The sequence below is a fragment of the Delphinapterus leucas genome, chromosome 17, assembly GCF_059928025.1.
Source record: "Delphinapterus leucas isolate spDelLeu-1000000601 "Yukka" chromosome 17, BTC_Dleu_Yukka2, whole genome shotgun sequence".
Taxonomy (NCBI): domain Eukaryota; kingdom Metazoa; phylum Chordata; class Mammalia; order Artiodactyla; family Monodontidae; genus Delphinapterus; species Delphinapterus leucas.
The window spans coordinates 37,666,961-37,694,541 of record NC_143145.1 but is presented as its reverse complement, the minus strand read 5'-3'; the positions used below and the strand labels follow the sequence as shown (position 1 = coordinate 37,694,541).

The following is a 27,581-nucleotide window of genomic DNA, read 5'->3' as shown; positions in this document are numbered from 1 at the left end:
GTGAGGCTTTAATTTCACAAGTCTTCCATCTCCAGTCCCACCTTCACTCTCAAGCACATGACCAGCCTTTGTAGCTGGGCATGGATCCTGCCTACATGTCTGTCCTTTGAATTCTGCAAACTCAACATGACCAAAGCAAAGTCCCTTCTCTTCTTGGAAGCCTCTTTTTCTTCTTGTACTCTCTAAATAAGCTAACAATTTCATTTTCTTTCCATTAAAATCAGCATAGTTTACTCTGTCTGAACAAGGCATACCTTGTTTTATTGTGCTTTGCTCTATTGAGCTTTGCAGATACTACGTTTTCATCAGTTGAAAGTTTGTGGCAACCCTTCATCAGTTGAAAGTTTTTGGCAACGCTGCATCAAGCAATCCAACAGCATTGGCTCGCTTCGTGTCTCTGTGTCACATTTTGCTAATTCTCGCAATATTTCAAACGTTTCCATTTATTATTATCTTTGTTACAGTGATCTGTGATCAGTGACCTTTGATGTTACTATTGCAAAAAGATTACAACTCGCCGAAGACTCAGATGATGGTTAGCATTTTTTGGCAAAAAAAATTTTTTTAATTAATGTATTTAAATGTTTATAGATATAATGCTTTGAATACTTAATAGATTACAGTATAGTGTAAACATAACCTTCATATGCACTGGGAAACCAAAAAATTCATCTGACTCCCTTTGTTGCAATATTTACTATATTGTGTTGATCTGGAACCAAACCTGCCGTATCTCCAAGGTTTCCCTGTATTTCCAATTCATGGAATCTGAATTGATGAAGTCTTATTGATTGATGGATTGATTGATTGTCTTTCAGATTATCATCTGTGGAAGACAGATTATCTGTAGTTACTTGTCTCAAAGCATAGAACTAAAAGTCGTTCAGCATTACATTGGTCAAGATGGACAAGCTGTGGTCCGAGAACATTTTGACTGCCTCACAGCCAAACGGAAATTGCCTTCGTACATACTAGAAGACAGCGAACTGACCGAGTTGTGTGTGAAGGCCAAAGGAGATGAAGATTGGTCGAGAGACGTGTGTCTGGAATCCAAGACCCCTGAGTATAGTGTTGTCATTCAGGTATGAGAAGTAGTACAATCCAGAATAGAGCAGCTTTAAATTTTTAAATTTCTCGTTATGTTCTTTATTCAGTACAGCACTTAATTTATTAATAAATGATATATACAAAAGAGGGGAGGCCTGAAATAGTATAAAAAGGCTTTGAATATTATTTCTCAAACTTTTTCGTCCCCATCCCACGACAACACATTTGTATCAGTTCCAGTCGTTCTCATAGCCAAGACTCTACCCCTCCCAGATGGAGATGATTTCTATCTTGAAAAAGATTCTGATGCACAAGGGCTGTGGAGGGACGGGAGGGAATAAAGGGTGTCCTCCCCACTTGAGAAGCCTTATGATGATCTGCTACTTTTTTATCTCTTTCTCAATCTCCACCATCATCACTTTCATTCCCGTAAAGGACAAATCCTCTCTTTTGTTCTCCCACTCACTCTTATATCAGTCTCTCCACATACAAATCCCTTCATCTTTATGGAAAGAATTGGCCCCATTGACTCACTGCACATTCACTTTATGCCATAATGAAGTCTGTTTTTGCTTATTCTTTTTTTTTAAATGGCTTTTTTCTGTAACTTTAAACTTTTTGTATCCTCCAAATGGATATTATATCTGTGCCTTACTTTGATTAATTAGTAAACTGTTTAGTATTTAATAGAACCCTTTTCTATCTCATGTGCAGGTGCCATCTTCAAACAGTTCTATTATTTATGTCTGGTGCACAGTTTTGACTTTAGAACCCAGCTCTCAAGTGCAACAACGAATGGTAAGTGCTTTCTAATCCTAAAATATGGCATATGACTTTGACCTTTCCTGTTCTGAAATAAATTAAGGTCAGAGTGACCCAGGGAAGAGATTTATTACAAGTTTGTTTCAGCGTCAAACAGCTGGAATACTGCAACAAAGCAAATATGAAAGTTGTTCTGTCCTTTTATTTTTATAGATTGTGTTCAGCCCTCTTTTTATCATGAGGAGTCATCTTCCAGACCCCATTATCATACATTTGGAGAAAAGAAGTCTGGGATTGAGTGAAACACAAATTATTCCAGGAAAAGGACAAGAAAAACCACTGCAAAACATAGAACCTGACCTTGTACATCACCTAACATTTCAAGCAAGGTACTGGGAAAGTCCTTACATTTTCTTAAGAGAGATTCAGTAGAAAAGTAACTTTGTCCTACTGAGGGGGTAAGGGAGGATAGAGTTTTTTGTATGATTTCTTATCTTATGAGAATGTTATTTTTAAATTGCCCTGCCTAGTATTCTCTTATTCTCTTCTACAGTTTAAGATAAAATTCAGCCCCTTTGGATATAAATAAGAGGGATGATCAGAAAATGTAATTGACACATAATTTCTGTAGAGGAACAAGAGATCTCCACCCAAGCATTGGGGAGGAAAGGCCACGGCCCAGATAATTCCCCAAACTGTGTCATCATCCCTAAAGCACCAAAAATTGACTCACTCTCACCAAAAAAAATATTGGTCTATGATACATCTGATAATCATTCTTGTTTTTTCTTTCCGTTTCCTAGAGAAGAAGATGATCCTTCGCATTGTGCTGTTCCCATCTCAACATCCCTCATTAAGCAAATAGCCACTAAGATACACCCCGGAGGCACAGTTACTCAGACCCTTGACGAATTCTATGGGCCAGAAAAGTCCCTTCAACCCACATGGCCCTATAATAAAAAGGACTCTGACAGGTAATGTTCTCTAGCAGTCTTTTTCTACAAACATTTCTCAATATTAAGAAATAAATAACCGTTCACAAAAATCTTAGATACCATAAAAACATTTTTAAAAAGATGTTTGCGTGTATCTGTCAGATTCTGACCTTTTATCACCTAGTAGATGTATTCCGTAGATTGCTTCATTCTTAATCTCGAACATAATTGCATGAAAAGTTTCTTTCTCCTGGATGCAAATTTAGCATTGCATGACTCTGGTGTGAAGAGGCGTCATACAGGAGCGTTGTGTGTCTGGAATCCTTAAACACATTTCATGAATCCTGAAGTCATCATGTTTCATTGAGTCTCTTGGATGTGGTATTTGGCACAGGAATGAGCAGCTGAGCCAGTGGGACAGCCCAATGCGAGTGAAGCTGTCAGCCTGGAAGCCATATGTGAGGACCTTGTTGATAGAGCTGCTACCCTGGGCCCTGCTCATCAATCAGTCCAAGTGGGACCTCTGGCTGTTTGAGGGAGAGAAGATTGTTCTACAGGTTCCTGCTGGCAAAATTATTATCCCTCCTAATTTTCAGGTACTATAACTTTTTTTTTAAACTAATAGGAATTCTTTCCTTTCAACAACCAGCTTTTATTCTGAGGTTGCATTTATGTTCTTAACAGAATCAATCAGTTGTGGAAAACTGTCCTCCTAGATGCATATGTAAAGGGTATGGAATGTTCTTTGATATTCAGAGACATCTCAGATCTCTTTTTTTTTTCCCCATCAGCAGTATTCATGCTTGAGTTATCATTAAATTTGATAACTTGTACTAGTTACATTCTCATTTCCATTGTGTATAGGATGTTTGACAAGTATTAGGATTTGCCTGCTCAGGATATGTTAAGAATATAGAGCCATATTCTGTGCTAACCCACCCCCTAGATATTTTTGTGGTTCTTACAGAAACTCTCAGAGATGTGCAAGATGGATAAGAAGTAAAGATTTCTCAACAGCTATTTTTGTCAAGGCCCCTTTTCCTTTATAAGTGGACTTGCCTGTCCATATTCATGGATGCCCCCCGTTAGTGATAACAGCATAGAATCATTAATAACAAGGGAAGAAAAACTTAATTGTAAAACAGAATTTCATAGGAAGATTTTATATTCCATTACAGGAGAACTTTCTTGATAAGACTAGCCCAGTTCAAGAAGGCACATAAATCTGTAAGAAAATAGAGTACAAGGAATTTCTGAATAAAATGTTTTCCTGATAGGGAATAATTTGAGAGTCCTTTTTTTTTTTGAACTCCAGTTTATAAACATCTTTACCCAATTGCATTTTTCCTTTTTTTTTTTAAATAATCATATGATGTTACCTTAAGGAATTGGGATGTTAACCTACATGTACGTAGTGTTACATTTTATTCTTTTGTCAAATGAAATGAAACCTTCAGTTTTTAAGCCTTTGGTATATAGGGTAGTCACAGTTTAGATTGATGTTCTTTTTCCCTCCTTCAATAAATATAAATTCCATTGTGATTCAGAGAAAGCACTGGGAACTAAAATAAAATGTATGTTGCCATTACAAAATAAAAAGGGATTTGGTTGCCTAAGTAGACCTATTACATAATATAAAAAATTCCTACGAATTGAGGTAAAAATATCAAAGTTAAGAAAAATACTTCATAATTGAGGCATTACTTTTCCAGGAAGCTTTTCAAATTGGAATATACTGGGCAAATACAAACACCCTGCACAAGTCAGTAGCAATTAAACTGGTCCATAACCTGACATCTCCAAAGTGGAAAGATGGAGGTAATGGTGAAGTTGTGTCATTGGACGAAGAAGGGTTTGTTGCTGCCGAAATAAGACTTGGTGCTTTCCCAGGACATCAGAAGGTAAGATCAAAGTCGATAAAAGTCTGTGTGGCTCAGGGGATAGCATGCCATCCCTTCAACCTGTTTAAAATGAGTCTACCCTTTTCTTTTTTAATCCCTTTTTGGTATTACTTGTTCCAAACAATTTTTAACAGTGTAACGTGATTTCTTAGACCTCTCTGTTCTACAGTCGTTTTTTTTTTCCTTTGCTAGTGATAAAAGCTGTGTCACATAGTTTATCCAATAACCTCTCTATTTCAGAACACTCAGCAGTCACTTGATTTATTGTATGTAGGGGAAAAAAGTGAACTTATTCCCAAATATCCACAAGTTGTACTTGGCCTCCTTGTTTTAGAGCAGGAGGTAGAGCTGCTAACATTCTGAGTATTGAGTGAAAGGACAAAGGCTCCTGCAGCAAAGGTTATATTTCTGGAAAGGGCATCCTGAGCAAAATGATGTGGAGTTGTATTATTGAACAGCGGACTGGTACTCATGTTTATGAAGATGAATACCAAAAAAAATGAAAAAAAATAGTTATTTAACTAAGTATAAGTGGTATGTGCTTTTCAACATGAATCTTTTCTAAAGTAGTATATGAAAACCAGTTAAGCTGAATAATATAGTAACAAATCACATTAAACTGTATGTATGAAGTAAGTATCATAGTGTACCATGTAGAAATCTCATGCTGTACTTAATGATATCTTCGTTATTTTAGCTGTCCCAAATCTGAAAAAGAAAGGATGCTTCATCAGAGTAGTATAATTCAGAATGACCTTTCTCTGGGGAGAAGCTAGATTTTGACAGGCATCTTCAAAGAGCCTCCTGAGAAAAGTTAGGGTCGTTTGGTGACTTTTTAAAAATAAATTTCTCTGATACAAAGTAGTAGGTCTTCAGTATTCAAGGCTGGCATCCATTTCCTCAAAGTTGTCTGGGCAACACATGTTTATGCTCTGCCGGCCAAAATACTGTAACACGGGTGTAAATGGCAAAGAGCTGTAAGCGTGAATCACCCAAAGTTGAATAGTTGTAAGTTGAGAACTACCATCAAAACCTGGAAAAAAAGTTATGATATACAGTCAAACACCCAGTACCCCCAGCACCTCACAAAGTGGCCACAGCAAGTGCGAATAAATGTTAGTGAAGGAATGAATGAACTGTTGGAAAATATAATATTATTATATTTATATCTCATTATTCTCTAGTAGTGATTCTCAAACTTTTTAGTCTTTGGACCCCTTTACACTCTTAAAAGATACCGAGGACCTCCAAAAAACCTTTTGTTTATGTGGATTATATCTATTTGATATTTATCAAATTAGAAATTAAAACAGAAAATTTTAAACACAAGAATTCACAAACGTACATTTCATTAGCCATAAGCATGATGACATCATATGTCATATAGCCTCTGGAAACCTCCACTGTACGCTTACGTGAAAATTAGAGTGAAAAAGACAAATAGCATCTTATTATTATTTTAAAATTAGTTTTGACCTTGGGGCCCCCTGAAAGAATCTCAAAGACCATCTCCTCCAAGGGTTCCCAGACCACACTCTGAGAACTTTCTTGACGTTACCACTTGCTAGATGGATATCTTTGGGCAAGTAATACCTTCTCTGAGCATCAGTTCCTCATACAATGTGATAGGACAATGAGATGATACACACCGTGGTTAAGAGCAGCACCAGGGAACCAGTCTGCATGGTTTCTAATTCCAACCCTTAGACCCTCTTTATCTTTGTGACCTTGGGCAAGTTGCTTACCTCTTTTTTTCTCTTCTGTAAAATGGGGATAATATAGTAGCTACCCCATGTGGGTGTAGTGAGCATTCTGTGAATTAATATGCATAAAGTACTTTCAACAGGTGGAGCACAAGAAGGCAATATATGAGGGTCAGCTGTTACTATTTTCTTCAACATTGTCATCATTATTTAAGTTCTCAGAACTCCCCTTGGTCCAGGTACACATCCAGTGAGATAGCTGCTAGGGTGAGCATGAGGAGAAGGGGAATGCTGGATTGAGTTCTTTATGTTGAAAAGGATAAGTGACATCTGTTTATGTATAAGTGCTTTGTAAATAAATATTTTGTGAGGGAATTGGTTTAATTACTTGAAAACAAGTCTCTGTCACTATACAATAACAGGAAAAGTAGCCGGTTTGCTAAAGCACCCAGTTGAAGAGTAAATAGTGACCCTTTTTAGGGACCAAGACAATTTTGAGACTGAAAGGGAACTCTACTAAATCCTCTGGAACAGAAGATAAAATTGATACTGTCCTGTGCAAACCAATGGATAAAATGACTTTTAAAAATAATCAAGAGGTTTTTATATGCCATATGATTTTTTTTTCCCTTTGGAAGCACCCACTTAAGTATCAGATTTAATTTGAATTTATGTATTATGTTCTGTTGTTTAGAAGTTGTTAATATTTTCATTAATTGATGAAATACATGATTGGTGAGTCAAAATACTCTAAAGATTGGGCAGAATAAACAAAAAAACAGTGGTTAGATGCCACGAAGTAGGTGGCAGTGCCTTAACTGTATGCGCCTCTTCCATCCTTGTCAAGGGGAGTGCTAACCTTCTCTCCTTGCATACAACACCCATATAATATTCTAAAAATTACTCTCTCCTCAATTGTCCTGCAGTTATGCCAGTTCTGCATTTCCTCCATGGTACAGCAAGGCATACAAATTATTCAGGTTGAAGACAAGACTACAATAATCAATAATACACCGTATCAGATATTTTATAAACCACAGTTATCTATCGCCAGACCCCACTCTGGAAAGGAGGTAAGCAATTCAAAGATGATTGTTTTGTCTACGTTTTCATAAATGAATAATAATTATTATCAACTTTTTTTTAACCTGGAACAAATCAAAAGCTAACACTGAATATAGGTAAAGATTCATTTATTTTTGCTTTCATTAAAACCATGGATGCTGGGCTTCCCTGGTGGCGCAGTGGTTGAGAGTCCGCCTGCCGATGCAGGGGACACGGGTTCGTGCCCCGGTCCGGGAAGATCCCACATGCTGCGGAGCGGCTGGTCCCGTGAGCCATGGCCGCTGAGCCTGCGCCTCCGGAGCCTGTGCTCCGCAGCGGGAGAAGCCACAACAGTGAGAGACCCGCGTACCGCAAAAACACACACACACACACACACACACACACACACACACACACAAAACAAAACAAAACAAAACAAAACCATGGATGCCATGGTGAGCACTTCCAAGATACTTAATGAGGAGACATCCTACCAAGCAGGAGATCCAGACCCACTGGCAGCTGGGTGCTGCCGGCCCCATCTGCCCCCGAGGCTGCAGCGCTCTCTGCCAGAGCTCACTAACACAAGGCCCCACCAGCAGGAAGCGGGCCTGAGGACTGGCTCAGAGGCTCCTGGAAAAGAACATCTGCCTTGCAGGCCACCATGCCTGGAGGAGCCCTGTGTGAAGAAGGCTCAGCCCCAACGGAGCCCCAGATCTGGGAGCGCTGAGCTCTGTGTCCACGAGGAGAGGAAATGTGAAAATGTACCAGCTCATTTATGTTAACGTCTCTATGGCAGAATACGCGGCAAATGAATCCAATATTCAATTCTTTATACAGTTCAGATGAACAGTTTTATTTTAAGAGAGTAAGGAGATATTTTAAAAGGATTTGAAAACAGAATATGCTAAGTGGTATCTATTGTTTTACGCTATTGAAACCATCATATAGAATAGTATTATTTTTCTTTACTTTCATCTGAATTTATTGTTAGCCCTTACTTTCAGCTCCTAAAAATTACATTAGAGCAATACAGTAGGATGAAAGTCTTATTCTTCTAAGCCTACAGTGCATTATAGTATTTATAAAAATGTCAGAGTAATAGAATTTCATCTTGGTTCGTTGAAGTATTGATAAAATAAATAGGTGACCAGAAGTACCCTGGTGGGAAGTAGAGGTCAACAGTAATTGCATTGTAGGCGAGGATTTGAGGGAAGATCCAGCATGAGCCCTGATAATTTTCCTGCTTCTCCCCACCCTAGGGCTTCCTGAGGCATTGGGTCAGGGTTTTCGACACTGACATTTCCTCATCTGAAGAGGGGCATAATTTTGCATTCCTTGCAGGTTTTGGGTGAAGCTTAAATGAGGTAATATGAGTAAAAAGGCTGGGCACTCAGGAAAGGAGAATTGCCAGCAGTCACCTCAATACCAGCATCACAATGGGCTCCTTGAGAGAAGGGGAAGGCCCCCATCCTTTCTGCAGCTGAGGGGGCCCCCTTTTTCAACCCCGACCCTGCTTCGGGCAGGTGTGGGAATTGTTTAAAGACATGGTAATCCCTACCCTCTCAGGGAGACTGTCTGGGACAGTGGGAGAAACAGCCAAGAGCGAAGGAGGAAGCCTGGCTGCTGGCTAGGCTTTGCCACACACTGGCTTTGTGATGCTGGACAAATCTTCTGCACTCTGGGAAGCAGCTTCCTCGGCTGTGAAAGAGGAGGGCCAAATAAATTATCTCTAAAGGTCCTTTTTATGTCTACAATCCTGAGACTCTCTAATGTGCCAGAAACCATGTGGAATTCCAACGGACGGTTGGAGATCAGAGTTTCCTGCTCCCTCAGGATGAGCCTTCAAAAAAATTTGTCTTCTGAGCCCCCAGTTTACCCTTCTGTATCTCATTCAGATCTCTTCTGCCCAAGGTCCCCCGGGGTGCCACCCTTTCAGTCCAGCCATACCTCTCTAGGAGGACTCCCTCCCAACAAACAACGCTTCTACCACATGGCATGGCTTTCTTTGCAGTACCTGGGGGTATTGAGAACTTTGCATCACCTTTGAAGTCACACCAGTTTTATCATGTTTCATTATGCCTAGAAAAGCCGACCCTGTTCTTCCTGCTCCTTGTAATTGTCTCATTAGAGCTTTCTCATGGGAACAGGATTTCTAATATTCCCATGTCCCCCACCTGGCCACCTCCTGAGAATATATGTTATAGTTTCTCAGAAGCTGTGCTTTAAAAAGTGTAACTTCTCTGTATGACTGTAGTAACTGTGCTCTCTCTGCATTGTCTTTTCTTTCTTCAGTATTTTCATGTTCCAGACAGTGCTACTTTCAGCCTTTGCCCAGGTGGCGAGCAGCCTGCTGTGAAATCCAGCTCCCTTCCTTGCTGGGACTTAATGCCTGATATCAGTCAGTCAGCGCTGGATGCATCCCTGCTTCAGAAACAGATCTTGCTGGCCTTCTCTCCTGCCGCAGTTGCCGACAGGTCACAGTGCTGGAGCTTGCCAGCTCTAGTTAGACAAGAGTTTCCCAGACAGAGTGTGTCAGTGCCCTTCGGGAACTATAGGGAAAATGGATTCTGTACCAGGTATTTTACATTTATGTGAATGCCCTTCTTTGCTTCATCCAGGTGCCGGGAGAAATAGGAGAATATTTGCAGTGCTCACCACACGTAAAATTAGGTTTTGCTTTTATTTTTCATGGCTTCTAGATTTTGTATACAACTGGGCAAATGTTATGATCACACATGGGTTGTCCCAGTGTACTACTGATGAGATTTCTCCCTTATGCAGCTTCTACTAGGGGGAAATGTGATGTTTGTACCGTAGAATAGCAGAAATCTATCATAATGAAAAGATCACCTTCTTTTATGGCTTCTTAGCCTCTGTCAAGTGATAAGAAATAAGGGTTAAAATATGAGAGAGTCAAGTTGGAAAACCTCTTCTTTTCCCATATTTTACTTTTACTTCAAAATGGAATTTTTCTCAAGTCATTAAGAGAGATAACTTAGATAAACACAAGTCACAGAAGACTCTGTTCTGTGGTTGTTCCTGCACGCAAGTTACTCCAATTACCAATTACCAATTATGCAAATAGCAACCACAGAATCAAGCCAGAGACATGTAATGGTTTGTTCATACCGGACTTTTATTTTGCGGTCGTTTTGCATGCAATATGTCCTTTCTGTAGCTGTCAGGAATAACTTATTTATGGTATATATAAAAAGTACAAAAGAAAACATATTGTAACCTTATGAGAGGTACCTTTTTTCGTGATTATGAATTTATAGACTTTATTTGAGATTTTAGCCATCTTAACTTTGATGTATATAGAGATTTCTAGTAGTAATATTTTAAAAGATAACTTCCTGACTCGAGTTATCCTTAATAGTAAGGCTCTGTTCCCTACACACATCCCTTCTTCTTTCACAACACTCACAAACATCCATGATTTTATAAACACTTTTCACCCCTAACTCGAGAGGAATGTTTGTCCTTATGTTCTGGTTGGAGAAGTTCAGTGTGGTGAGTTTTTAAATTTTTAATTAAAACAAACTTGGGACTTCGGCGCAGTGGTTAAGAATCCGCCTGCCAATGCAGGGGACGCGGGTTCGAGCCCTGGTTCAGAAAGATCCCACATGCCGCGTAGCAACTAAGCCCGTGCACCACAACTACTGAGCCTGCGCTCTAGAGCCCATGAGCCACAACTACTGAGCCCGTGTGCCACAACTACTGAGCCTGCACTCTAGAGCTCACGAGCCACAACTACTGAGCCCATGTGCCACAGCTACTGAAGCCCGCGCGCCTAGAGCCTGTGCTCCGGAGCAAGAGGAGCCACCGTAATGAGAAGCCCGTGCACTGCAAAGAAGAGTAGCCCCCGCTTGCTGCAACTAGAGAAGGCCCGTGTGCAGCAACGAAGACCCAATGCAGCCAGAAATAAATAATAAATAAACAAATTTATTTAAAAAAACTTATTGTTTCCAAAGCGGGGTGGGGGGAGGGATAAATTAGGAGGCTGGGAATTAACATATGCACGCTACTATGTATAAAATAGATAACCAACAAGAACCTACTGTATAGCACAGGGAACTATACTCACCGTTATGTAATAACCTATAAGGGAAAAGAATCTGAAAAGAATATATGTATATAACTGAATTGCTGTGCTGTACACCTGAAACTTACACAATATTGTAAATCAACCATACTTCAAAAAAAATTTTTTTAACATCTTTATTGGAGTATAATTGCTTTTCAATGGTGTGTTAGTTTCTGCTTTATAACAAAGTGAATCAGTTATACATATGTTCCCATATCTCTTCCCTCTTGCGTCTCCCTCCCTCCCACCCTCCCTATCCCACCCCTCTAGGTGGTCACAAAGCACCGAGCTGATCTCCCTGTGCTATGCGGCTGCTTCCCACTAGCTATCTATTTTACATTTGGTAGTGTATATATGTCCATGCCACTCTCTCACTTCGTCCCAGCTTACCCTTCTCCCTCCCCATATCCTCAAGTCCATTCTCTAGTAAGTGTTAAATTTTGAGATAATCGTAGATTCACATACAGATATAGGAAATAATACAGAGAGGTCCCATGTATCCCTTACCCAGTTCCCCTATCTTGCAAAACTCAACTATAATATCACAACTGGGATATTGGCGTTGATACAATCAACATATAGAACATTTCCATCAATTAAGTGTGGTAAGTTTAATAAGGAAGTATTTTTGAAAGCAATGTGAACCTATGTATAGAAAACAAAACTTATTTTTAAAACTGAGAGACAAAATGTAAAATAAAACACTTAGAAATTAAGTTTAAAATTCTAAGATTTTATTAATATAATTTAAATCTTTATCTGTACATATTAAGCTAGATATTACATTGGAAGTGCCATATTTCAGTCTTGGCCCCAGCTCTTGGCTATCGGAAGAGCATTCTCTGTGGTTGGCTTGCCCAGCTCTTCCACAGGTAGGCTGGGAGAAGGACTTCGGTGCTAATGCAGAGACTGACGCTCAGAGAGTGTTCCATCTCCTCTCCTCCCCCCAGTCCAGCAGTGCACATGTCATGGTGTTAGTTAGTTATTTATATGATTTCCCCAAATACTAATCGACAGTTCACCTTGACATTTCAGACAAATATACAGGCTTTGGGAAGAACTCACACTGGCGAGCAGAATAGGTAATGAATGGGAAATTCTTTAGTGTGTCATTGACCCCTTATAATAAGTGGAAACTGAGGGCCACATTTGGCAAATATCTGATTTCTTTGATTAATTTCAACGATCGGTCCACAGAATTTAAGCTTCAGAGAGAATTTTTTTCCTGCTTTGTTATGAAATACTTTTGGTAGTCTCTAGGTCTAAATTGGAGCCTTTCTCTCTGCCCATTGTAGAGGTCAGCCTACGGCCACATGGCAGTTTCTCTGAGGCCAAATAGTAAATACAGCTTTGCTCTTCGTAGTCAAAATGGAGATCCTGTAAAGCATGATGACTGGCAAAGATTGACAACAAACAGATTGAGCATACCTACCTTTAGAATTAAAAAAGAGCAAGTACCCAGATTCTCTAGTCGTCCTTCTAGAAGCACATCAACTCCTCCTTTGCCAAAATTTACCAAGCACTTTTGAGGAGGAAAAGCTAGCACAAGGATATCTGTAATTCTCTCCGAGTGGTAGGAGTTATGGGGGTTTTATTTTATTTATATTTTTAACTTAATTTTATTTTTTTAATTTTTATTTTATATTGGAGTATAGTTGATTAACAATGTTGTGTTTCAGGTGTACAGCAAAGTGATTCAGTTATACATATTCTTTTTCAAATTCTTTTCCCATTTAGGTTGTTACAGAATTGAGCAGAGTTCCCTGTGCTATACAGTAGGTCTTTGTTGGTTATCTGTTTTAAATATAGTAGTGTGTATAAGATCTTTCACATTTTTTTGAATATTTTATGACAAAAATGTTTACTACTGTCAGAAAAAATTAGTAAACCTATCATTAGTGTTTGGCAGGTAATAGATAAGTGGATGACCATCCATTCTCTGGAAAACATTTCCTCTGATGTATAAGAGAGAAGGTGTTATAGAGGTTCTGAATATTGCAAATCCAAATAAACATGTATCAGGAGAGAAAGCATGCATTTTTTTCTAAACCATTTCTATCCTTTGATTCTGTTCTAGGGCTATAGCACTGACATATCAAGAGCATTTTGGAGTGACTTATTTAACCCTCTCAGAAGACCCTAGTCCTCGAATAATTTTCCACAACAGATGTCCAGTAACAGTACTTATAAAGGAAAATACTAAAGGTATATGTTATAGTATTGAATTTAAATAATACAAAACTTATATTCTTTCTGGAGGTTTTTGACTTCGTAGTTACCTGTGACCCTTAAATAAAAGTGAGCTTCTCTGAGAAGTTTCTCTTGCCCCTTTACATTTAGTATCCCCAAGTCTTTTTCTTCAAGGCCTAAGTCTGCATATGCCTTTTTTTCAATTTTAGATATTCCAAAGTGTGAGGTTTATTGCAGAAGAATTCCTCCTGAGTGCTCAATTCATCATGAGCTGTATCATCAGCTTTCCAGTTATCCAGACTGCAGGACCAGAGACTTACTCCCCAGCCTCCTTTTGAGAGTAGAATTGCTGGAGGAAACGACGAGTGAGTGGAGCGACGCCATCGACATCAACAATCAGGGAACACAGGTCAGTGAGCCGTGAGGGTTCCTGCCAAAGCCCAAAGAAACAGTCCCTTTTTAAGGTTTTGGTGGTTGTCTGTTTCTAAACATAGTTTTCTAAATGCTGAATGTCTTGTCTCTGTGTGAGGGCACATGTGTATCCACTTTTACATCTTCAATGGGCTATAAATTCTCAAACCCAAGTATGTATCTCAAAGCGTACTTTGCAACTGTTTATGAGAGGGGAGCACCAGTTAAGCAAGCCCATCTTGGGTCTAAATCCAGGTCAAAAATGCAATAAACTTGTTAACCTTCTTTACATGGAAGGTAATCTAACTGTCCAGATCTTAGGACAATTATATTGTCAACCCTAGATTAATCACCTCTTTTGAAAATTTGCTAAGTGTAAAATATACATATTAATCCTAGTAGTGTGTGAAACTTTGCAAATATAAGCACAGTTTTAAAAACCTGAACAGTTCAGATGTCCTGATTTGTCTCTGTCTTACTCTGGATGTTAGTGATAATATTTTTCTTGAAAATGGCACAGGAACCTAGCATTTCCTTTCTGCTCTACTTAAAATTTGCCATTTTTCAGTACAATTCGGTGGCATTAAATACATTCACAATGTTGTAAAACCATAACCACTATCTATTTCCAGAAATGTTTTGTCATCCTGAACAGATACTCTAAACCCATAACTCCCCATTCTCCCCTCTCCCCAACTCCTGGTGATCTCTAATGTACTTTCTGTCTCTGAATCTGCCTACTCCAGGCATCTCACGTAAGTGGAATCATACAACATTTGTCCTTTTGTGTCTGGCTTATTTCACTTCGCATAATGTTTTCAAGGTTCATGCATGTTGTAGCATGTGTCAGAACTTCATTCCTTTTTATGGCTCAATAATATTGTGCTGAACTTTTTAAAAGTCCTTTCACATGTATTAGTCCATTTGATCTTCACAACAGGCTTATGAAGTAGGTCCTACTGTAATGGTTACGGCACACATGTTAAAGTTATAAATGTACTTACAGTGATAATAATGGTTATCATTTAATAAGTGCTTAATGTATGCTAGGCATTGTGCTAAGCACTTTACATTCATTCTTACTTAACCTTTGCAGCAGCCATACGAGATAGGGACTGTCACCTCCATGTTACAGAAGTGAAAACTGAGATCTCCAGAAGGAACATGGCCTAATTCCCATGTGTTACAAGGGAAGGGACTGGGATTTTATCCAGACCTGCCTGACTGCATAGCATGTGCTATGAATGCTACTTCCTTACCTGGAATTCCTTAACTGCCCTCTTCCCCAGTCCTGCTGGCACATTTTTTCTCATCTCTCAAGGGATTCTCTCCCTACACCCCTGTGAAGTCTCCTGCCCACCCCCCTGGGACCCTCTACATACTCACACAACATTTGTAACATTTAATTGCATTCACTTCTGTAAATGATTTCCTACCAAGTCAAGATTCCTGGCAGTCAGACACCTGCCTTATTCATCCACAGCCTACAGCAGAATGCCTGCCAACACAATGAGATCTGAATACATATCATACAGAAAAATGAATGACTGAATGAATGAAAAAGAACATGAGGTTACCAAGAGAGGTCTTATAAGGGAGGAGAAGAGGGTCCCAGGCCTAACCTTGGGAAACTCCAACATGTGAGTGTCACGCAGCAACAGACTGAGAAGGATCAGGAGAGTGGCTGGGCGAGAACCTGGGCAGAAACAGGAAAGCCCCTGAGAGAGAGAGTTTACAGGATGGCAGATGGTGGGAAGAGGGCAAGCAGGGTAGCCACTGGAAGTTACAGGTTCAGAGGGAGTGGAAGTGAGGGAGTGCAGGGACGGTGAGAAGTGTTCTTTCAAGAAGCGTGGCCATGAAGCAGATGAGATCAGTGGGGAGGAAGCCCTTTATATGCTGTGGGAAAGGAGTCAGTCGAGGAGACATGAAAACACGAGCGAGGAATTGCCAGAGAGACAAGTCCAAAGCATGGGGAGTGTAATTCTACTTGAACAGAAGGGCCACACCCTCTTCTCTGTTGGCAGAAAAGAGTTGGGGATGGGCACAGGTGTAGGTAGAGATCTCAGGAGGGATGGACTGGGAAATGGAGTGAAGTGATACCCACTGGCCTTAAGTTTATTATGAAGTGTGGAATGAAACATCTGCTGAGAGACAGAGGGAAACGGGTGGGGGCCTGGGGAGAGTGTAGCTTTAGAAACAGGTGAAGGACATGGCCGGGGACAGGTGCAAGAGGGGCCCCGCTCACCTGGGAGACCTGCATTTGTGGTTCCCCAAACTACTGAGGGGTGTGATCTCCATCCGCAGTGCTCATGTGATGAACAGTGAAAATCTGCTGGGTCTGTGCAGCCTCAGAAGACGTTCCCCATCTCAGTAATTTACAAAATAAGTATCACCAGCTTCTCAAGGGTCCCTGAACTCCCCTGCATCGGTTTGAAGATGTTTGAAACCTTGCTTATATATGTCTAGGGAATTCTTTACAATAGGCATTCTGCCTGCCAAACCTTATTTTGGGGATTCCTGTTCACTCTAAATTTCCTCAAACCTTTGTAGTCAGGGACACTTCAAAGCTGAGAGGAGGTACTGTTTCCAACACCCTTATCATCCCTGGTCCTAGGACCCAGCAAAGTCTCATGTTCCCATTAATCTTTGAGGAGCTGCGTGCCATATGTCCCACAGACCACGGTTTACTTCCTATTCTGGAGGAAGATTTGTTTCAGGCCCTCACTGGCATCTCCTCAGTAACACACCAGGGCATATAAATCACTGGGGAGCTTGGGGAGCTGTGTCCTCTGATGAAAGGAAGCAGCCCTTCTGTAGGAGGGAGCTTGTCTTCCAGGAGCCTTTCCTCAGCCCTGGGTCACAGGCACGTGATGTGAATTTCAAAGCTGACCTAAAAAAAGCAGAATTAATTAAAAAAAAAAAAGCAGAATTAAAACACCATAAAATCTCCATTATGCCCCAAGGAAGAAGACTCCTTTAGCTTTTGTCAGTCATAGAGATGCCCCTGCCTTGGTCATGTAAATAAGACCGTGTCATGTTGTATAATTTTGACATGGAATATGAGAAGGAATATGCAGACAGTAACTTTATGGTTACACAAAGAAGTATTCTTTGGATCAAGAGTTAACTAGAAGACCTGAGAGCGTGTCGGCCACAAAATCCAGATGGGGGTGGGTTTTCTGGGGCTGTGTCCCTGGCTCACACCTGGTTAGAAGACATCTCAGCCAGAGGCCCCGCAGTGGCAACTGGTGCTCTTATCCCTAATGACAGTGGGTGGGAGCCTGACTTCAGGGAGGAAAAATCTTCAGATTCTCAATAAGTAAGTGAAAGCATGAAAAATAAGCTTATGTTGATCATTTTAAGTCATAATTTTGATCCTATCAGGGAGATACTTTGGAATCCTGTCACAGTGTAGGGGATTTCAACTGCTGATAGCTCAAAACCTTATTTTCGTCAAAGTTAGGCAACCTTCTTTGGAAAAATTCAAAACAAAAAAAGGTACACAGAAAACATAGTAGTTACTTTCTTACTAATATAGGCATTGAGAAACATTGCTTCAGTCGTTCAATCCACAGGACTTCTTGAGATTAAATATGCGCCAGACATTATAACCTGGCGCTGGGACTACATAAAATACAGTGAACAAACATGGAACACAGCCCTTTCCCTCAAGGAGACCATGTGTGGAGGAGATAGATGATAAGCAAGTAATCCCATGGGTCGTTGTACTGTTGTGAACTCTGGTAACAGCTCTGCAGGAGAGGCGGGTACAGGTGTGCTGTTATACGGCAGACTAATTTGAGAGGCCAAGGAGTGTGTCAGTGGGTAAGAGACCTGGCATCTATGCCTTAAAGGAGGAACAGGTATTAAGTATTAGACGAGAGAATGGGAGATTTTTCTTGGCAGAAAGAACAATGTGTTCAAAGCTTTGGTGCTCAGAGAGGGAGCATCGGCCTTTCAGGGATCTAAATGCCAGTGTGGCCCTAGTGCCAGATGAAGGAAAAGGGGGTGAGAGAGGAGGCTAGTGAGGCAATTCAAGACTAAACCTGGCAAGATGCTGTAACTCCAATCAAGGATTTGGGGTTTTATCTTAAAAGCCACGGGAAGTGATTGAATTGTTTATGAAAAGCAATTCCTGAGCCAAAGAAGAACGAGCAGTTTGAACCCCAAAAGGCAGATTAAAATTATCTCTTTGCAGGTGAATTCTCTTCTACAAAGCTACAGTAAATTCTCATGATCTTTGACTCTTTTTTTTTTTAATTTATTTTATTTTTGGCTGTGTTGGGTCCTCGTTGCTGTGCGCGGGCTTTCTCTAGTTGTGGCGAGCGGGGGCTACTCTTCGTTGCGGTGCGTGGGCTTCTCATTGTGGTGGCTTCTCTTGTTGTGGAGCACGAACTCTAGGCGCGCGGGCTTCAGTAGTTGTGGCACATGGGCTCAGTAGTTGTGGCTCACGGGCTCTAGAGCACAGGCTCAGTAGTTGTGGCACACGGGCTTAGTTGCTCCTCGGCATGTGGGATCTTCCCAGACCAGGGCTCGAACCCGTGACCCCTGCATTGGCAGGCGGATTCTTAACCACTGCACCACCAGGGAAGTCCTCGTGATCTTTGACTCTTAACAGAAGTGTTCAGTGGGGTCAGCATCATTGCTGTTTTCTTTTCCTATAAGCTCTGTACCATTTACAAAGTGCTTTCACATCCAGCCTCCGTTCTTTCATTCATTTATTCAACCAACTTTTACTGAGGACCTATCAAGGGCCAAACCTTTTTCCCTGAATAATGTATAATTCCCACCTTCAAGGCACCTGCATAGCTAAATAAATGCAGTCGAGTGTAGTAAGCCCTAAGATAGAGGCTTTGATCACTGCAAAAACTCTAAGATAGTCGGGGCAGTAATTTTGATGTTTATGTTACTGATGAGAGGATTGAGGCTTAAAAAGTAATCCACTAGATGGTTTATAATTAAGCAGCATCAGGCTGGAACCTGGGTCTGCTCACATGTGGCCCAGTCTCGTTTTTCCTATACCAAGCTAAGAGCACTGTCTGTCCTTTGGAGTCCTGCCCTGGCTACAAACATTTCCACCTGAAAGTCGATGAAAGCACAGGTTAGAAGAGGTTTTCTAATTTCCCCTTTTACCTAGAGCGAGAGTCCCTTCCATGACATCCCACCCTAGAAGATTCCGAGTGTCATAGTCATGGCTTATTCCAGCAGTGACTATGAGAAAGTTTCTGCTTATGTCAAGCTGAAAACTATCCCTCTGTAGGATCCATTCATCCATCCTTGTTTAACCTGCTGAGGCACCACAGAGTATTTACTTCCCCTTTAATAGAGCAACACTACAATCATTTGAAGGCAGCTTCAACATCTTCTCTAACCATTCCCTTATCCAGGCCAAACGTTTCTGGTTCCTTGAATCATTCCTTCAGCAAGTGTGATTTCCAGACCCATCACCACAGTTACCCTGCCTGAACACACTAGTGTGTTATGTTCTCTTTTAAAAACCTGGCAGCCAGAATTATACATACTATTCCAAATGTGGTCTAACCAGCTATTACCTCCCTATGCTTCCATTAATAAATTAGAAGATTGAGTTAGCTTTTTATTAACGAGTTCAGACTGTTTTTTATTATTGAACTCGTGGTCAGCCACATCCCCCAGATCTTTATCATGTGACCTGCTGTACAGTTGACTTTTTTAACCCAATGACAGGACTTAACATTTACCCCCGGTAAATTAAATCTTGTTGCTATTGGCCTAATCCACTTGTTGAAATCACTTTTAAAAAATTGTGATGCTGTCATCCAACATATTTAAGTATCCCTAGTAGCTTTATGTCATCTATAGATGTGGTGAGCATGCATTCTCCATGTTCATCCAAGTCATTAATAAATATGTTGAACAGGACAAGTCCAAGGTCAACATGCTGCAGTGAGTCACCAGACACTTCCCTGATGCATAGGTTCAATCAGCCACTAACACACCAAACTGTACTGTCATTTAGCCCACATTTCTTAAATAAGAAAATGTGTCTAAAAGCACTTTTAAACTATACTGTATAAGATATTTCTTATCTTGCTTGCAAGAATATCGTGAGACACTTTGGTAAATGCCTTGATGAGCCAGAACTCAAATGTGTAATGAGTCCATTTGGTGCAGATCAGACAGGGGTAACCCTGAGCACTAATGCTTAAAGGGCATGTAGTCATTTTCAGAGATATCATTAGCATCCATCCCAAAATGTTTACATAGAGAAGACGTTGTCGATCCAAGTGAGAATCTGCCTTATAAAATGTGTAGTGCCGATGTTTTGGCTTCTTGCTTACTTCAGTCGCCTCCCTCACCCCCCCATATCAGGGCCAGAAGAGATATCAGCAAGTTGATACCCAGTTGTAACATCTGCCAAGTATCTTGGTTGAGAGTCTCCTATGTGTTTACAGTTTGTTCTGGCTGAGTCACCATTGCTTCCCGAGATACTCGGGAGTAGGGATTTCCCTAAAATATTTTTCAGTAAGTATACAGAAGGAAGAATTACACCCAGAATATCTGTTATTTTCTTCTCATCCTTATCCAGTCATTCCTACCTTAGAAATTTCCCCCCCCCTTCTTTTCCTCTCTGGGAGATCTAATTCATCTTCGAGCTTCAGCTACCATCTGTGTCACCCAGTCACTCCCAGGTACCTGTCTCAGACACCCATATCCCTCCCGAGCTCCAGCTCTGTGTTTCTGGCCACCCGCCAGACATCTCTGCCTGAAAGACCTGCAGTCACCTCAACCAGCGTCATCATCTGAAACCAACGGGATCATTCTCCACCCCCTGAGCCAGCTTCTCCTAGAGCCTCTGCTTCAGTTAATATCACCACCATTTTTCCAGTATAAAAACCTTAGATAACATTGATATAAAGTTGTATTGAATGCCTGCTTTATGTCAAGCACTTTACACAAACATTGTCATTAGTCTGCATCGCATCTCTTACAGGTAGATGGTACCTGAAGCTCAGAGAGGTTAACTTGCACAGGGCAAGTGGACCTGGGATTCAATCCCAGGACTGTCTAGCTTCCAAGCCTGTCTTTTTCTGCAGCATCCCAGTACCTTCCTTTCCCTCTCTTCCCCCATTCTTCCAGTAAGCCACAAAGTTCTGGCAGAAATTCCACAGAAGTGTCTCTGTATCTGCCCCTTCTCTCTGTGACCAGGGTCTACTTCAGGCCTTTTATTCATCATCTCTCTCCCAGATTTTAAGAGTAACCCCTTAAAGGGTCTCTCTGTTGTCAGCCTTCCTATCCGCAAATCTGTCTCCACAGCTACCACCAGAGTGATTACTAAGACACAGAGTCCAGTGCAGAAAAGCCTCTTCAGTCCACTAGACTGCTTAAGACAAACCGCTACCTGCAACCAAGCAGGCTACATCTTACTGCCTTATTCCCTCTGCAGGTTAGCATTCAATCCCGTAGCATATGGGGAAATCTCTTCGTCCCTTCAAAGTCTAAATCTTGAAGTCTTCCATACTATGATTTTCCTTCCTAAGATATTCTTTTACAAACTATTTGATCTGGGGATATAAGTATATTTTTTCCTTCCCAAAATAGAGGGTGAATTGTTTTATAGATTTTTGCCAGAAGTCAGCAGAACAAATGCAATGCCTGATTACCATATCTTCAGATCTATTTGTGGAGGCTGAGACATCCCACAGTCTGTCATAGACAAGCTGGAGACCCAGGAAAGCCATGGTGTAAATTCCAGTCCAAGGGCAGGAGAAGATGAAATGAAATGTTCCAGCTCAAACAGTGAGGCAGGAAAAAAGGGGCAAATTCTTTCTTCCTCCACATTTTGTTCTATTCAGTGGATTGGATGATGCTCACCTACACTGGGGAGGGCAGTCTGCTGAATCCACTGATTCAAATGCTAATCTCCTCTGGAAACGCTCTCACCAGCACATCCGGAAATCATGTTTTAATCTGGGCACCCGATGGCCAGAGTCAAGTTGGCACAAAATTAACTATCAGAAAGGAAGTGCAAATGTGAGGTGGGAGCAAAATGAATCAGGTAAAAGAAAGACAACTGAAGAGGGATGAAGTCCAGCAAGTGTGCTGTGATGGGAATTGAGCCCAGTTATGGAGAGAATTAGTACAAATTGGAGGAGGGGGTGGCTTCAGGACTTTTAATAACAGGGATACCCGTTATGTAACTGAGCTGCAGTGCTGGATGCTTTGTAACTGCCTCTTGATTATCCCTGGATTATTCCATATAGTCTATCAGGATAAAAAAGAGAGAAAGAATGGGAGAGAAAGGAAGAGAGGTAGACTTCCAAGAATACTTTCAGTTATTTCCTAGGCGTCACCTGTAACTTAATTACTCAGTAAAATTAAACTGGGGTAATTTTTTAAAATATTGTTTGTTGGATAAAACTATAGTAAATAATCATTTTAATAAAGATAACTGAATATGTAGAAAGCACAAGTTACGTTACACTGTTCCTTATTTGTAATTGTAGTAAAAGATAATGTACTAACTGGGAGGCAGGACCTAGGCCTCAGTGGTTTTCTTATAGCCACAGTGTGTAAGAGAAAGTCTTACTGATCTAAGTGCTCTAACACAGACACAAATGACAGAACACGGAGTATTCCCCAAATGTTTTGTTGCCTATAGCCTTCCACACACATACCCATACTACCAATGTGAAGTGAAGAAAGTAAAAAATAACTAAATGACAGCATCGATCAGGACTGACTAGCTTATTCTGCAATAATAAACAACTCAAAAAAAAAAGAGAAAAATCCCCTTGGCTTTTTATAAAAAAAATCAGTCTCTTAATTCATTCTTCCCCTCTCCACCCCAGAGCAGCTCTCCTCCCCAAGATTCTAACCAGTCACCACATCCCACTGGAATTCAGTACTTCTGAGTGATGCCCTCTTAGCCTGGATGTGGCTCCTTTTCATCTAGAGATGTATGAACTCATCGGCTCCCCTCTCCCCGCCGAAACACAGGACAGGATAACAGTAATAACTCCTGCAAGCTGGAAAGAGGGAGAATGAGACACATACACAGCCTCTCAGCCATAACACATCTGAAATTTTTCTGAGCACATTTTGTGTGGGGTTTTATTCCTTGGAAACAAGGAATAGTCTTCAAGCCCTATCTCTGCTCATGGAAGAGCTCTTTTACCATTGTTCTTCCGGTCCCTGGATCTACCCTCAGAGATCCTCCTTGACCAACATCTGAAGTTGTACTGAGTCTCGAATAATCAATCACAGACTCTTTTAGTCTAGGTTCATGAGTTTATTAGGCAGTAGTAATTTCTCAGAAACTCAGCAGACTGCTTATCTGTTTGATTCCAGAGAATTCCATGTGCTAATAAACACATCCTTGGTCCTTTTAAAGACATATTTCTGTACTGTCTTGCTTCCTTACCTCTCTTTAGATTTAGGAGAGCTTCTGTGGCAAAGTTAAACTATTCATCTAAAATTTTTTTCTGAGTCACTTTAACAATTAAGAAGTTTTAACAGTGAGTTCTGATGGCTATACATAGCCCTAAGTCTGAGTAGTAATCTGCCTTCATGTTCAAAGATCAAGTTTTATCTCTTACCGTTTGGGGTTAAAAGCATTACTGACTTTGCAAAGCCCTGAATTTCTGGAATCTCTTTATTCTCTTGAATTTCTATTTGCAAACTGGCCAGTTCTTTCCTGAGCTCATCGCTTCTTCATAGTGAAACACATTGCCAGACACAGCCAGCAGCAGCCAGCACTCACTACTTATGTTTTGTTTTCAAACCTCATCTTCTAGAGCTACAAATCTATTAGGTTTATAATCTACCTCCCAAGTAATCTCAGACAAGTTTTACTAAGTGTCTTGCCACTTTGTAACATGAATTCCCATTCTCGTAGCTTTCAATATCAATTCCTACTGCCTACCATTAAGCCAAGGACTCAGATTTTAGGTTTTTGCTGGAACCCTATTTCTATTACCAATGTCTCCATCCATTAGTCTAGGCTACATTACACAGTCCTGTTTACTTCTTGCTCATGCTACATCCCAGGGTTTGTCATCAGGGGCTCTGTTCTACATGGGCACTCAGGGACCCGGGTTGACAGAGGCCCCATCATCTTCTGTCTGGCTTATTGTAGCACACCACCCCCAAACCTAGAGGCTTGCAACAACGGTGATTCAGAGGGTTTGGTTGGGTGATTTTTCTGCATGAGCCTGGGATCACTCATGCAGCTGCATTCAGGTAGAGGGTTGGTTATGGATGAGTTCAGCTGGGAAGTCTGGGCAGCTCTCTTACCACGTGGTCTTTCCTCCATAGGGAGGCTAAACCAGGCTTTCTTACATGGTTGGCAAGAGGGCAAACCCCAAAAAGCAAGCCTTATCATGCTTCTTCTTGAAGGAAATGGACACAAAACTGTTGCCCTCATGAACTTATACAGAGACCATGATGGTTAACGCCCTGAGAGGGAGAAACATTTTATACATCTCTGCCTTGGAACTTTTAGCTCTTATCTCATTATTTGTGTACTTGGCTTTTTCACCACCGAGGCTGGGAGCAACTTGAGGGCATGATTTCTTCTCAGTGCCTACCGCAGTGAGGAGCTCCTTTAGGCTCACCTTAAATATCCAATAATTGATTGAATGATTAAATGATCAAACCATTAGACCAAAACAAGAATTTATTTTAATTTCTGGGGCACCTGGCACTAATTGCTCTGGCACTTGGGTTCCCAACTCTCTAATCCCTAGAGCTCACATTGTACAAAATGCTTGGTGTTGCAGGTTATTTCTCTACATGTGAAAGGAGACAAGAGTAAGCTACAAGAATTAAAGTCTGTATTTCTTCCGTTCTAGTGATGAGTAAAAGGGACACCCAGCAGTATTTCTGTCCAGGGTCCAGGTTTTTGGCTGGAAGGCGTACCTTAAAGGTTTAGGTTAATTTGCTTACTTTCAGAGTTCCCTGGGCAGTTAACAGAAACCATCAGCTTGCCTGAACCTTATCTTAGGAAGTACACGTATCCTCACTTCAAAACGCCTGCCGATTGCTTTGAGAATGAGCAGAGCAATAAGTACTTTCCTCTTCTGATCCCCTCCCTCCCTTCTTTGAGGGGTAGTAGTTCTGGTTTCTAACACTCTCTGCTAAAACCCTGGGGTATGCCCTGAAGTTATGGACAGTCCTTGAGAGGAAGGAATACACATGGGAGCACAGGACCTTAAAAAGGTTTTTGTCAAATGAATAATCCCATGTCTGTAAGCCTGGAAGAAAGCAGTTGACTTACTTTACATATCATACAAAATAATAGCTTTTATAAATGTGACTGTCTCTCAAAGAATATCTGTTTGTTTTAGATTCGTGAGCTGAGCCATTTTTTAGGTTGGCTGCATTCCACCTTTTATCATAGTCAAGTTCAGTTTTTATCTTGGAACAAAAAAGGGCAAACTCAGGATACAGAGCCTTTTGAAACAGATATTTTTGCAAAACAGTCCATTTGGGAAATACATCCATAGAGAATACAAACTGACTCCACTCCTGCCCTCAAGAAGTTGAGAATCTCGTGACTGAGTCTATGGTATAAACCAGTGACTGTAACACAAGCAATAAGATTTGTGATCAAACAGAAGTATGGTTAAAGTGTTTTAGGAATGTAGGAGTAGGTATCAGTCTGAGGAAAGGAATGGAAAAATTAGAGAATACCTTCCTGGAATAAGGTGTCCTTACCCTATATGTGCAAAGATACACAGAATTTGGAAAGGATTTGCATGGGGGGACAGCGCGTTGTCCGCACAGAGGGTGCTGAGGGGCATTCAGGGACCTAACTAAGCTAGAGCAGTGGCCATAGAATGAAAAAGAAGGCTAGGGCAGGAGTCGGCAGAGCAGGAGATGAAAGTAGGGAGGAGGCAGAGGCGACCAGGTGCCCTGGATGCTCAGGATTTCTGAAGGAGGAGCCGTTGTACAAGAAAAAGCCCAGTAACCTTGAAGTCACTTCCAAGGGTGAGAATCACAGACTCCTGTGGTTCTGTGTACACTCTTTCTGGTACCTCTTCATTTGGTCAAAATTAGAACACATTCATTACATGCCAGGCAGACACCTAGCTTTGTTCCTCCATCCAGGAATTTTCAGTCTTTCTTCTTTTATTTGCGGTTCTAACAATAATAAAGGGTCTAGACTTGGACTGAATTGATATTGCAAATCATCAGTATCAACATTCCCAAACACAAGGAGGTTCTTGCCCTTACCCTCAGGTAATGCTGGCAGTGAACATGATGTTCTCGGAGTTGTTTTTCAAATAGTTCTGATTTCAAATATTTATCCGTTTAAGCAACGTTGGTATTTAATTCTGAAAGGACATCCGTTCTGCTGGCCTGGCACCTGGCTTCTGAGATAGAACTTTTTTTTAAGTCTTAGTCCACCTTCTCATGGAAGAAAAATTAATTTTAACTCCAAGCAAATCAAGTTATCTGACATTCTTGTTACAAGTTATGTGAGGGACCTTGAGGGGACTATAGCATGTCTTGTTGTTGGGTTTTCGGGTATGTTTTTGTGTCCCCAGCGTAAAAGGGCATCATTATGGTAGTAAGTCAAAACTCAAGAGGCTGAAAGTTTTTTGCACATTGCGTTTCAATTCCTGTGTTTTAGGGGTTTTTTTTCCCACAGAGATTCATACGCACACATAAAGGTGGCCCATGGCTGGACTCCAGCCCATACAGAGTTATTTGTCAATTCCAGAGAAGCAGAGAATGAAGACGCTCATGCCCTCTCATCCATCTTTTTTTTTTTTCTATGAACCTTATAGCTGGATATTGAAAAATCTGGATTTGATTCTTTTTTTTTCATTTCAAGTCAGCTGAATAGCCTGTAGACATGGATATAAAGAAATATAACCAGGAAGTGTTTGTGGTATTGAATCAGAACTTAAGACATTTGAAGCCTCTAAGAGTTTTATAGTGTCTGGCCTTACATTTAGGTCTTTAATCCATTTTGAGTTTATTTTTGTGTATGGTGTTTTAGGGAGTGTTCTAATTTCATTCTTTTACATGTAGCTGTCCAGTTTTCCCAGCACCACTTATTGAAGAGGCTGTCTTTTCTCCATTGTATATTCTTGCCTCCTTTGTCATAGATTAGGTGACCATAGGTGCATGGGTTTATCTCTGGGCTTTCTATCCTGTTCCATTGATCTATATTTCTCTTTTTGTGCCAGTACCATACTGACTTGATTACTGTAGATTTGTAGTATAGTCTGAAGTCAGGGAGCCTGATTCCTCCAGCTCCGTTTTTCTTTCTCAAGATTGCTGTGGCTATTAGGGGTCTTTTGTGTTTCCATACAAATTGTAAAATTTTTTGTTCTGTTTCTGTGAAAAAATGCCATTGGTAGTTTGATACGGATTGCATAAACATAGGCAGAACACTCTTTGACATAAATCACAGCAAGATCTTTTTTGACCCTCCTAGAGTAATGAAAATAAAAAACAAAAGTGAGCAAATGGGACATAATGAAACTTAAAAGCTTTTGCACAGCAA

General features: G+C 40.7%; 1 protein-coding gene and 1 pseudogene across 14 annotated transcripts in view; one reads left to right on the top strand and one right to left on the bottom strand.

Moving 5' to 3' along the window:
- VPS13B (vacuolar protein sorting 13 homolog B) overlaps positions 1–27,581 on the top strand; it is a 795,150-nt gene that overhangs the window by 740,177 nt on the left and 27,392 nt on the right. For all 14 annotated transcript variants that reach the window (XM_089898526.1, XM_089898529.1, XM_089898532.1 and 11 more), the window contains 10 exons: positions 819–1,082; positions 1,762–1,845; positions 2,023–2,198; positions 2,613–2,783; positions 3,139–3,340; positions 4,457–4,645; positions 7,275–7,421; positions 9,688–9,971; positions 13,560–13,687; positions 13,882–14,081. In XM_089898526.1, coding sequence (XP_089754652.1) covers positions 819–1,082; positions 1,762–1,845; positions 2,023–2,198; positions 2,613–2,783; positions 3,139–3,340; positions 4,457–4,645; positions 7,275–7,421; positions 9,688–9,971; positions 13,560–13,687; positions 13,882–14,081 — 1,845 coding nt within the window. The remainder of the gene's footprint in view (positions 1–818; positions 1,083–1,761; positions 1,846–2,022; positions 2,199–2,612; positions 2,784–3,138; positions 3,341–4,456; positions 4,646–7,274; positions 7,422–9,687; positions 9,972–13,559; positions 13,688–13,881; positions 14,082–27,581) is intronic.
- Positions 7,122–7,229, bottom strand: LOC115801949 (U6atac minor spliceosomal RNA; annotated as a pseudogene).